Consider the following 13,347-nt stretch of genomic DNA (forward strand, 5'->3'; position numbering starts at 1 on the left):
TTCGCTCGCATGAAGAAACTGCTTTTAAAAAAGCAAAATGTTACTTTTAAAGAAGCACACATTACATCATTTCAGTTGTGCGCCCATGCTTAGTGCCTTCATTTTAGGTTCCATAGCAATGCTGCAGCAACTACACTGCTTAGCCAAGTTTACAATATTTTCATGAACATCTGTACCAAAACTCACATTAATGATGCACATTCATACCCTTATTGTATGTTGAAATCCATTTCATTCTCAGCTCAAATCCTTTCAGGCTTCCTGCAAATATCGTTCTGAGGTTTTCTCTCTTTTTTTTCCTTTCCGACAGCCCATTCACATTTCAAAGAGTTCTTACTTAATGGCCAAATGTCTGCAAGTTCGTCCTGACATTTGACAGATGGGAACCAACAGAAAGGCTCAAATTCAATTTGCACATGCACTTTACAACCTTTTACTGCTTCCACTGTTCATTGCCAACATTCAGTCTCGCTGAAAACGATCACATTTTACAACATTTTTACGATTTGTTTAAAGTCAGCATTGTATGTTTTTCAGTTTAATGGTTTTTTGTACCCGCATATACATGTACAAGGTATTCCAGTTCCTTTCAGTGAACACTTTTCAAGTTTTTTTTCACTTCGCATACTGTTTAAAGGGATATGAAGAATATAGGTGTGGCAAGCCTGGAGTACCAAAAAAAAAAAATATATAAATAAATCAAAAATCTGAATGCCAACTACCACAGGCAATGGAGGATAATTAAAAGAGTATTTATGTATTTATACCCACAAAACATGTTTTACATTCCTTGCCAACATTTTGCACTTGATTTTCAATGTGAAGGAAAACATACATGTTGCATCGCCATTCAACCTTTTCACTCCTTTCACACCTCGTGCCATTTTTGCATGGTCATCATAACCAACACTTGTTTATCAGTCCAGGTACAAAAATCCAGGAAGATAACCCACTGCGGTTCCCCATGACCAAAAAGAGGGGGTACATAATCCCTCCTTCTCCCAACCCTGCCCTGCATTTAAAAACCCTGTCAGATATTCAAGCAACAAACAACATAAGCACTGAGCTTTAAGACCTTTGATACTGCTCTGATATTAGGGCATGGCAGTGGTAACCAGTGAACTAGAGATATCTTGACACAAGTTTGGAAGTATAGACAGAGCATTCCTAGCTCAACAGCCCCCAGCCGAACTCCCATTCCCATGTAACATTTTTCTGACAAATGGGTCACGATCATTCAAAAAACTACAAAAACCCTAGTGGCAGTTCTGTATTCAGTTGCAAGGTGCCCTGTTTTTGGATTTCAATCTTGCCACTCAACGTTGAGATTCCAGTATGCCATTCAGACAGACATGCCAGAAAATTGTGACGAGATTGCAATGAGGCTTTTCTGAGCGCACACAGAAAGTCCTGAGCCTCTACCCACCTCCAGGTGGTCTGAGGGGAAGCGACAGGACGAGGCAATTCATTCCAGCCAGGATTAGGGCCGTTAGTTGGGCATGACGACACACCTTTCTATTCATCACTGACAGCTGCTCCAGGGTATATGTCCCCACTTCCATTCACAAACTCCTGTCCCTTCCATTTCTTTCTTGTTATCTCAACATGTTGCTCATGGGTGCTCCTTTCATCTTGTGCAATCAAATACTCCTCTGTCCCTCTCCCCCCCCCCCCGAAAAAATGCCTCGCGACTTTCCTGCACCTGATTAAAGTAAAAGATACCTGTACTCAGTTTCTGCAGTTTGAAGACAGGAAGAGAAAACCCTAGCGACTCAGAACCTGATTTCATACCTGGCAATACAGGCAATTTACAACACAGTGCGCCACCACAAGGTTGCTATGGAGAGGCAGATATCGATTAAAACTGACACTGGACACAGGCAATAAGTTCCACTGTCTCGGTTTTAAGTGGGGGAGACCACAAGCATCGAGTGGGAAAGTGGAGCTTCTTGTCTGCTTCCAATAACCCACCCATCAATTGCAAAACAAGTCTCATCTGCCTATCACAAAATGGTTTTTTTTTTTTCTTCTTCTATATTAATGTGCAACATGACACGATCATTCATCTAGAAGATCAGCCCATTCAACATGAATGTTTATCTAGGCCTGCAGACATGGCCACTCATGGTGAGAAATTGATCAGCATGTCATCTCTGAAGGCGGTCTTGTCTCAAATCCTCCTAGTGATGAGGTGTAAACCATCACCAATTGTACGGACACCGAGTTATGCTTACCAACACCCCTTGACATGACTCTAACCGGCAGGAGAGGGGATTTATTCAAATTGCCAGCTTTCAGAGAAATATAAGAATTCACAGCGGGAATGCTTGCTCACGTTTCCCAAAACAGCCATCTACGTGTGTTGTAATATGAGCTAAGAATAGTCCACGAGAAGAGCTGATGCCCGTAATTTATTAACGTGTGAAGGAACCAGCATAAAGACACCAACTGATGTTAAAATTTCAAGATATTGTGATAGTAACATGCCATCCTATCAAGCAACCACACAGTGTAATATTAGAGTGTAAAAACAGCTCTTATTCATGAGACATATTCCAACGGAGCCTTGGCTATGATAAAAATGAAAGTCATACCCAATGTTTTTGCTGTACTTCTGCACTGTTTTGGTAACTATATTACACCATACATATTTCTGACTGGTAATGCAGGCAGGAAAGATTGTACATGCATGGACTGCATCTAAAGACAAAAGAGGGCAGCACATAAAAAGGGCCTTCTTGTGACCACTAACAATTTACAAATGTTAGACAGAAATGCACTACTGCCCAAATCATAACACTGTGCCACTTCACCTAATTGTGAATGACCTCATGTCAATATAAAATCTTTTTAAAAAGTCATTCAACTCGGCACTCCCTCTGTTTTCCGTTTACTTAAAAGATCACTTCACATTGTATTCTTCAAATGTGTGTCTTGCAATGACTTGTAGAGCTCCTTAATTAGAATTTTGCTGACCAAAAAAGTTTGGTAACAAAGCTAAGAATAAAAAAAAACAGGTTTCCACCTAAGTGCTCCATGCATATATTATCATCAGGCCTCTATTCTCAGCCCAAGAATTTTACTGTGACTGCCTGCCGTGTCTCATTACATGATCCAGATATGGATTTTCTTCTTTTTCTGTCTGTACAGTGACACTACTCTCCACAGATATTACCAACTGGATCCCTACAATTCCCACCATTTATCGGCACATATCCCCCCTCTTGAGGACAGAATTTCTTCCGGGGAGTTTTTTTACTATTGCTATTGACAGAAAGCAGCCCAAGGCTATTTCTGTCACTATTAATAGAATGCTGTGGAAGCTAAAGGGGGGGCTCTAAAGCAAATGTTAGTTCAATAATGGAGCTTCTCTGTGCGAGTTGTGGCTTTGCATCCTGTGGCTACAGTTGGACTTTAGTTGTACCAAATTATGTGCATGCTAATACATGTAATTCAGAAGGTGGCAGTGGAACAACTGGAGGAAAGAACAATGTTTTTTCAGGACAACAGGGTGACATCTTTTTTGCCAAGTTAGTTTAATCCTTCCATTCGATTTCAATTTGCATACTGTACAAGATTTGAAACAAGAGTCTGCTGCAATGACATATATTTTCGAGTCATGTTGTCAAGAAAAAAAAAAGGCTTAGGATTTTTGTATCAACCTTCAAAGACCAAATCTGTGCATTTGGCAGCCTTTACATCACCAAAGGAAAAAAAGCTGTTTCCTACAGATGGATGAAATGAGTGCAGACGACTGACATGCCAGCGAAGTTCACAGACGTGGAATTCATGACGGTGCCTCAACTAAAGGAAAAAGCAAGGAAACAGCTGCCATCTGTGACTAAAGTACAGCTAACCATCCGTGGATACCATGCCTCATCTTTGTGCAAGCAACACACTCTTGCATAATTCATGTTTCCAGTGATGCAAGCATAAATTATCAATCAATGACCCTTCCTCCAGTTGTGATACTGCCGCTACCAACTCAGACACAACAGGCACTTCTTTTAGCTACAGGTGGGACTTCCTAAGATTTGTACAGTGTTTAGAACTTAGCTACTTTGGTGTGATGTTTGCCAGTCAAGCAACATAAAATGCAGCTTGACTTCTACGCAGACGGCTGTGGGAGGAGGAGACTTCATAAGCTATTTAGGACCTAACTTTCAATATCCAGCTAAACACCATAAACACTTCCAAGCGTTGTTTGTATGATATTTCTATTTGCAACCCTAACTGCTTTTTTTGGGCCCGTGTATACAGAGAGTTAGATTGTGTTGACACGTCCTCTGGCACAAAGTGGGTAAGAGACTCCAAATGCAGTGAGCTGGACTGTGCTTAGCAGACTTGTTTGGCATTCCTCGGGGAGTGTTGCTGAACAGAACAATAACCATGCTTATGAAACAAAGCATCACTGGGCATGAGCAGTACAGAAATACTTTATGTGGTGAGATTGACAGTAAGAACACTATCATAACACTGACTAACGGAGCTTTAAACAATTTCAGAGTTCCATTTCTTCAGTAAAGTCTGGAAGACAACAGACCACAAAAACACAAAGCTTTGCTTTGCATTTACTTTGGGTAAGAAAAATGGAAATTTTCAACAAAGGGACGTGCAATGGAACTTTTTTGACACAGTTCTTGTTGAATAGTACTCCTTTGTGTCTCATTTAACCAAGTTTTCAACTTTTGCTGGGCATTTTCATGTTTGTCTTCTCAATTGTTGGATGTGTTGCTGCCATAAAGGGTGAATTGTTGTTTCAGTACAGTTAGCCAGTAAGCAAAATGTTTTCACAAATATTTTGTATGAGCAAATTTTGGTTAACAACTTGAACAGATAAGATCAATACTAAGTACCGTCTAATGACATCACTGCGAAAGTGCTCTCATTTGTTAGGAAAAGCATGGAAGAATGTTAACTGCATAAACATGTCCATATTTTAATAAGAGTAACTGAACAGTTATCTCAAATTTGAGAGAAATAGAATGTTCCACATTTAAAGGTGAAATTTACATCATGGACCCTTTGAGAAAGAACTTGTCATCCTTTTCAATGAATCATACTATTGAAATAATGTTGCCAAAGTGGTGCCCCTACATGGAATGAAGCTATGCACGTTGCAAACAGTACTTCTCTTGCTGAATCCGTGATGAGATTTTTACAGTCCCCTAAAATGTGGCCAGTTTTACCTTCTTCTTATCAATGACATAAAATGCCTGCGAGTCCTGCAACAGCATGCGATCTGGGCCCATGGGGTCAAAAGTGACGGCTGTGATGGTCTCTCGTCGGCTCAGCCAGGCTTCGTGGTGGCCCACTTTGTGAAGCCTCTTGGTCCACGCACTGAAGCCCTTGCGGATAAAGTCAAATTCTGCAATCTAAGTGGCAGGGGTGGGGGGAGGACGTAAGAGAGCATCATTACGTGAGTCTTAATTTTGGGGAACGGTTTCACCAAACTGGCCAGGCAATGCATCTATCCCTGTTTCTTTGGTTTGTCTTTTTGAAAATCATCATTATATTTTTGCAGGGGTGGAAAGTGGGGCAGAGTTGATAAAAATGAAACAGATGGGATTCTGATGGTTAAATTACCAAAAAATTAAAAAGGTGCTTCACAAACACAGCCGTATATCTCTCTGAGTCAAACACACTGTCCTACATCATTCTTATTTTCCAGTTAATTCGGATTAAATGTCTACAGGGAAGTGGGGTGTTTGCCCTCATGAATGCTTGCAGGTTCTGAACTCATCAAACTAAGACTGATGTCAAAGCGAAACCTTTATCACAGGTTAAGTTAGCCACCTTAAGCTCCTGCACGTGACACTAATGCACCTAGACAACATAAAAAAACATCAACCCACAGTGCGATCTGTGTAGACAATCGTCAGATGCTGTGTGTGTGGATTGATGGCTAAGGCACACGGCTGGTGCTTGTAACCGGGCAGACGGCACTGAAGCTGGTGAAACAACAAGGAAAAGACGGACAGTCAGTGTGACTACCTCAAATTTCTGAAATTTGGGAGATTGGTTGAGCTGTTCACAGATTTTTTGGGGGGGCGGTAGGATCGGTAGCAACCCAAGAGTGAATAAAGGGTTATAGTTGTATTCACAATGGACCATAACAGGTGCAAATATGACCCCGCATTAGATTCCTGTTTTAGAATAAAAAGCTTGTCCAGAACAGAAAAGGACTTACGAAATACCTTTATTGAAAACTATTTCAACTGTTACATAATGCATCCAATATTCCCAGTTTACAGTTAAGTATGCTTCACACCACTTCTGTGGAAGCACACCGAACAGCACAACTTCCATTCTTAAAAGCTGCTACTGTGCCACGGTAACCAAAGGATTCCATGGTTGCACGACAGAATTACTGTTGCGAACTATCCTGCTCAAGGGCACAAGCTGAAAGCCCACGCTTCCCAATCTGGAGCTGATTCACATCCACATCACAGACTCCTTAAAGAAAGGGTAATGCACTAACTAATGGGACCATGAAGCAACAATGAACACAGCGCAGAGTCGACCATCTGGCAATAGCCTATTTCCTCTTTGACAAACACACTCTTAGTCACTTTACAAGGCCAGCATATCAAGCATGATGGGTTCATGAGAGGTGCAAACCAGTGACACTCTGTTGGAGGCCAGACAATACCTTTCTGCTGTCCAAGTTATAGACAAAGATGTTGCCTTTGTTATCAGCGGCAGCGATGAATTTTCCATTGTCGGTGACAGACAGCTGGTTGATGGAGTCTTCCATTGGAGGGAATGAGTGCTGCACTGTGGGCTGAATGCTGTCCACCTGTATCACCTAAAGATTGGATCAAGAAACTTTTTTGTAAAGATGAGAACACTGCCATCCTGTCTACTTTGCTTTTCAACGACACACAGGAGTGAACTGTTAATATTCATTTATCAGAATAGTCTTTAATGACAAAGCTTGTGAAATACAGGAAACTGAGGAACTTCTCAGGAACTTCTGGGGTATCAAGTTGAGCTCTTTATCAACTGTACTTAACTCTACTCCAGGATGACAAGTGATTTGGGATTTCAGACTCTCATTCTGCAGGTTCTATTCTTTGTCCCAGGTGGGCCCCCTCCCATCTTAGAGACAAAACTTTTCTTCTGTCTCAGTCTGTGAAACCTAGCCCAAAGTTTGCTCTATCCATAGTTTGTATGAAGTGGGTACTGGCTTTCTCATTCACCAGGCATGTGTTTTTGTACAGATATGTGCCAATGCATCGAGTGAACACCAATTGAGCAAAGCATCAATGCAGGGGAAATCATGCTTGTGTTGTTGGAAATGAAATGTGAATTTGGGGTCATTCTATAAATCAGGGGTCCAATTTTTTCTGTGTCCCTGTCACATCAGACGTGATTCTGTAAGTTCAGAACTAAATTTCTAATTTCCAAGAGTGATGAATTAATGCAAATTACCTACCAAACAAAATAATAATAGTTTGATATCAATTTCAGAGATATTTCCATGTCAAATTACACTGGTCAGGTGTGACTGGGACACAAAAAGTCACAATTTGGAACCCGAATTATAGAATGACCCATTTGTAACTGTAAATAAAGTTGAAACAGCAATGACAAATGTTGAAAATTGTGACTGCAAGAATCAGAAAGACTAAAGTGCTGAAATTGCACTGAATCTGCAGATATCAAGCTGTACACACATAACTTTAGAGGCAGGTGACGAGGGCTTATTGTAGTGAACAATTCCTTTTTAACTCCAACTTTGTTATACAATTCAATGGCACGGTTTGGACGAGTGAATTGGATTGTATTTATCATTGCAGGGATTTGACAGTCCAAATCATAGGAGAGTTAATGAATCGGGTCTTTCTGAAACAGTCTAGACTCGACATCATGCATGTTGACAACACACTGCGGTGCAAGTGTCATAAATTGAAAGACATAAATTCCAGTCCACAAAATGAAGCTCTCAATCACTTAAACATACCCTATCTTCAGTTTAAAAAAATGGTTTGCTGTAAATGGATTATAGGCTGCTTTTCCATGCACGCTGGTCACTACTGCTTGCTTACACTGACATTTTATATCTATTGTCCACGCTCACCTCAGGCAAACAGTTTCCCATAGCAATGTTACCATTCAGTTGGGACCAACGATTTATGTTCATTCTATCCGGGATTTTCTTGAGGTCAACTACAAATATTAGGACTGCATCTCCAAAAAACGTAGAATATGTGCACCAACAGGAGATGACACTGTGTGATCTATTATGAGAATGCCCCAAGGGGAACCAACCAGATGCACAACTGCCAAATAATTTTCATCGGAATGTGCACAATAAACCCATCACATCTTCATGTGGAAATTAGGTGTACCAAGGCATTCACGTGGCTGTCATATCTCTCATTACCCTGTTGACAAGGGTTCCTGCACGGAGGCCACATTAAAGACTAGTTTCTGGTAATTTACTGGTAATTATTCTGTTGCTAGAGTCAATACAAACATTTGTATACTAATAAACTGATCTGAAGTCTCTCCAAAATGACTAGTCAACGTAAGCGAAGGCATCAGTGGTCTTAGATCCAACTGCCAGCAAACCTATTTTAATGATTCCCCACTGTGAGTGAAACGGCACCTACAAGCTTGGAAACAATGTTGATGGCAAGTACACACACACCGGTATCATAGTTAAGGAGACTACACACATGCTGAGGGATAGTAACTGAAGGAACAAATTCAATCCGGAACCAGGGTCACTTTGCTGTCTGTATGATTTCCAGAACCGCAGCATTTGCTTTGAAAGCAAAAAATTTGTCATCCTTTAGGAATATTTCACGAGTCAAATGTACGACAGTTCACATGGACGTGTCTATACCTTCATTAATACTTGGTACAAATTTCATTTTTTTAAACTGTGGTTTCTGGTTTCACTGATATACTCGAAAGTTCCACTGTCAGGAAATCTTGTGCAATCCTTAGCAAGCCAGGAGCTTAGGCAAAGGGTGTGTATCATCCTGAGATCACTACATTTTCCAGATGATTCAGATGCCTTTCAGCACTTTGATCATCTAGTATTAAAAGAATGAGACCCACGCTCAAGGTGGCATGTTGTATAAGTTGTTGAATAACCTTTTCCCAAAGCTGCAAAATGTTCACAGGTTTAATACAGGCCAACGAAAGCAGAATGCGTTTCATGAAGCACGTATGTCAGCCAGTTTTGACAAGTTCATACAGGAAATGAAGGATCTCGTCTGACCAGCAGGTGACTTTTCTCCTTCAGGCTAGATTCCAAAGAAACAAATTGGTAATCTTTCCAGGGCTGTAAATGACATTGTGTGGCTGGAATCAGTTTCAATTACATGTTGAAAAAGAATTATTCTGCACTATTTTCCAACAAGTGACCTTTGACCAAGACTGTCCATCCACTTCATGGCCTCACTACTGTTACAGCTAACAATGTGAATAAAAAAAAAACGGGAACAAATGTGCACATTTTTCTAACCAATCACCACTGGTGACTGCCGAGTGACTTTTGACCCTTCTCTGATTTCAAAATGATTTTACATACACCCTAGGGTTAATGTGTAATCAACTTCTGTGTGTATTTCCACAGCCAACATTATTGACTAAACGCACCTGAAATTATCAACAGCGGAAATGCAACAAAAGAGGGATTTTACAATTTTTCATAAAATGACAACCTCTTACCAAATGACCTCTGGCTCAAATGTACAAGAACCACATGGGGCATGGTTAATGACTGCAGTTGGCTAAGAATGATTCAAATCAGCGCAAGAATGTTTACAAAGCATTTTACATAATTGACAGACATGCAAGGATTCCTTTGCAAACTCAGAGCAATTTAAGGCTCCCAGACACTATGAACGCTGTGGAAATAAATGAACTGAATTAAATTTAAGAATTACATCAACACAAAATAAATATTGACCTCATGCTTTGAAGTAACTAATGGACAAAAGAAGATGTGTTTTGGGTCAAAATGCAAAATATTTTTTGGTTGTAACTTCCTCGTGTGGAATATCTAGGTCAGTAATTTGCCCATGCATAAAGTGTGCCCGTGCAGTTGCTGTGTTGAGTGGACAATTTCCTTTGTTAGGAATGTCGAGACCGAGTTGTAATTTTGTTGCTATACTGTTTCAAATTTCAACACGTGTCGTCCCCACAACTACAAACAACGTGTGCCTGTACAAACATGACCACAAATGTATGCGCATTCGTGCAGTTCTATATGGATACATGTGAAAGCCCACTCACCGGTATTGAGGAAATGGCTTAAGAGTGCGTGGTCTAAGATACAGGCATGCAACTTGGACTAGGACAAAAGAACCTAGGAAATTTCAATCTTGACAAGACTTTGTACAGTGTGTTTTTCATTTTCAATAGCATGAGTGTGAAGTGAAAAACGAGGAAATCGGCTGATCCAAGAAAAAGTTGCATGCCTGAAAATAGTCATCTCGTGAAAATAGAACAAGTCATACCTCTTTATGTTTATGGGGAGGGGGACTCCAAGACAGTATGGAGGAGGAGTGGGAGAAAAGGACAGTCTGCAGAGCTTATCACCTGAATTAAGCCTTGATGGGATGCCAGAACTAGCTTCTCAGAGGTCTTGGTGAATGCCATTAGATGAGCTGGATGTAAGCTGGATGGTAAGGCAGGAACCTGCAAAGACAAGAACGTAGCCATTACCAAGACAAACGTGATCACAGAAAGGTTTGGGGGCTGGCTCTGTCTGTGATCGATGCAATCATTTTCAACATTAAAAAATAAGTATACGCACTGATTGTAGTGTCGCATTTTGGACTCGGCTCAAGGATAATCCTAAACAAAGACCAAGACAAAGAAATGACAGATATGACCAGCATTCACACACAAAGACAACATGCAGTTGTACACATTCTAACGAAAATTGTTCTGTATACCGGTACATTAAAAAGGTGTGCGGTGGGGAGATGTTAATTTATATTATATAAGTCCCACCCGAGTAAGCTTGTGACTTTTTTCGCAAGCTCTCGGACAAGCACTGAGCACACAGTGTTTATTAATATATATGTTGGGTAAGAGCAAAACCCGTTATATAAATTAACATCTCCCCAATGCAAAAATACATCTTGAAAATCAGTAGCTATTCCCATACTAAGTCTACAGTGTATGCAGACATGCACATGGATACCACTGTAATCTCGACATCAAACGGCAAAGTGCTTACAAGTTTTTCCCTTTAAAAAAATATAAAACAAAAAACCAGCTGCATAAATTTCATGTTGCTCAGCCCAAAGGCATTATTTGAATGAATCCTTATAGACAAATCCGGCCAAAAAAAAATTAGAAGCCATGACTGTGGGGCCATCCTGTTTGCACGCAGGTGGTACGCACGTGTTACATTTTTCTCGGACCAAATGAATGTCGCGACTTGCCGAAGTACGCACATGCTGAAGTCAAGACACGTGCAAGAGTGTGATGGCCCTGCAGGAATGGCGGTTCCTCGGATTTGGCTATATATAATAATAAAAGATCCTGTGGAACGACAGCAGTGACATAAATAAAACATTATTTAAGGATAGCAGCCACTATACTTTTGCTTAGAAAATCCTGAACAGGCGACTACCTTTAAACGTCTTTTTTGGGGGGAGGGGGTTTCAAACATTTCAATGGGAGTGTCATTGCAAGAGATGCCAGAAGGCAGGGATATGTTGGACAGACACTAGACTTCTTACCTTTGATAACGACAGCGGGGAGTGGTTGAGGTGAAACATGCGCACGCGCTCCACATCTGAGTAGGCCAGCCATCTGCCACAGCTGCTGATAGCACTGCAGGCAATGTGTTCCCCATTCTGATTGTTAGGGTAAATAGCAGGAGACGGAAACCAGAGTGATAAATAAACACTTTGGAAGATGCGGGGAGGGGGAAATACATCAAAATGTGGCATTCACATTGGTGACAAGAGATCAAAGCGGCCGACAATTAGAAAAAAAAGAAAAACTGATCTCACAACGTCATTTTTCTATACCGCAGATGGTTGTCACATCAATTACACGCTAACGACTACTGTCTCTTCTATGGAGGACAATGTACATGTACATGTGTGTTTATCAGATACATGTAGGACAGTGATCTCGTTACTGTAACAATAATGTCACACAACATGTAACAACCAACACTGCAATGAACAACAGTCGGTCAAACTTGAAGTCCACATGGACTTCTTGAATAAAAAAAAAAACAAAATGCTCAAGGTGAAATACAGACTGCTACAGCAAAAAAATGCTGCATGTCTTTGAAATCAAAGAATTCCCACGACTTAATGCTCTGCCAAACATTCAAACAGTGCAACACTCCATACATTGTTAATTATGTAAATCTTTTCTATTCGAATACTTAAAAATAAAATATCTTTGAATGAAAAAAAATGAGGAAATAGCAAGCTTGTTGCATCATTTCTTGCAACCACATGTAGTTTTCATCAAATGAGGCCTTCTTATGATGATTCTGATAACAAAGTTAAAAGGTATTGTCTTATTGACCAAACAGCCCCCTTTTTCCTATTAATACTTAAATTTTCATATAACTGGAAATCAAAAAGTGAATTATTTCAAATGACTCATGTCAACTTTATGTTTGTGATCTGATGCTAATTGGAATTATTTCACGTAAAAGCCCTGATAGTTCTGCAAAAATTATTTTCAGGAAAAATGCTTAAAGCGATCAGGTTTGTCAAAAACAGAGCGCTCATTGGATACATGTGCCGATATGAGAAAAACAGTCCCCCGCTTAATCCTTACAGTTCTGTCAACTCAATCTCCCCTTGTAAGTTAAAGCCCCAAATCTGTTACACTGGTTTCCCTGCACAATGGCAGATTTGTAAGGGATTAAGGAAGAATACCAACCAAGAAAAAAAAGGATGAGGAAGTTAAGGAGTTGAAGAAATAAATGTCAAATGAAGCAATTTCACATCCACTCTTTGGTCATTCCACAATTTTCCCTGGTAGATTTCAAAAGAGTTGCTACAGCTACTGAGGTATAAACACCCAAGACTGTAAATTTGAATACCCTCAGATCAAATCGTCCCCCCCCCAGGATGGAGTGCTGACCCACCACAACCACCATCACTGGCATAAGAGTCACGTTTTTTATGGCCTCAGAAGACAACCAAATTTATGACCAAACGTAAACTTCTCAGGGGATCCACACATGACATGCCTTGGCTAGGAAACAAAATACTGTCAGTGAACATTAACTTTCTTTTTCTTCTCTGCAAGTCAAATTGACGTGGATATGTAAAGCAATACTCAAGATTATTTTACAATGTCACTATGAGTTTTGCATTGCAATGAATTTATTTTAACAAG

The 13,347-nt window shown here is 40.3% G+C and overlaps 1 protein-coding gene across 2 annotated transcripts in view; it reads right to left on the reverse strand.

Annotated features, from left to right (window-relative positions):
* Window positions 1-1,095: 1,095 nt before the first annotated feature.
* LOC147798889 (U3 small nucleolar RNA-associated protein 4 homolog) overlaps window positions 1,096-13,347 on the reverse strand; it is a 31,698-nt gene continuing 19,446 nt past the window's right edge. The window contains exons 11-16 of one of the 2 annotated variants that reach the window (XM_087138035.1): window positions 11,715-11,831; window positions 10,561-10,659; window positions 6,653-6,808; window positions 5,856-5,951; window positions 5,190-5,375; window positions 1,096-1,702 (exon numbers count right to left, since the gene is read on the reverse strand). In XM_087138035.1, the coding sequence (XP_086994161.1) occupies window positions 1,628-1,702; window positions 5,190-5,375; window positions 5,856-5,951; window positions 6,653-6,808; window positions 10,561-10,659; window positions 11,715-11,831 (729 nt within the window). In that variant the 3' untranslated portion in view covers window positions 1,096-1,627. The remainder of the gene's footprint in view (window positions 1,703-5,189; window positions 5,376-5,855; window positions 5,952-6,652; window positions 6,809-10,560; window positions 10,660-11,714; window positions 11,832-13,347) is intronic. The other variant, XM_087138036.1, reaches the window with a different exon arrangement.

Source organism: Acanthaster planci, linkage group LG06, assembly GCF_054643075.1.
Source record: "Acanthaster planci isolate LZ-2023a linkage group LG06, COTS_SCS, whole genome shotgun sequence".
NCBI lineage: Eukaryota > Metazoa > Echinodermata > Asteroidea > Valvatida > Acanthasteridae > Acanthaster > Acanthaster planci.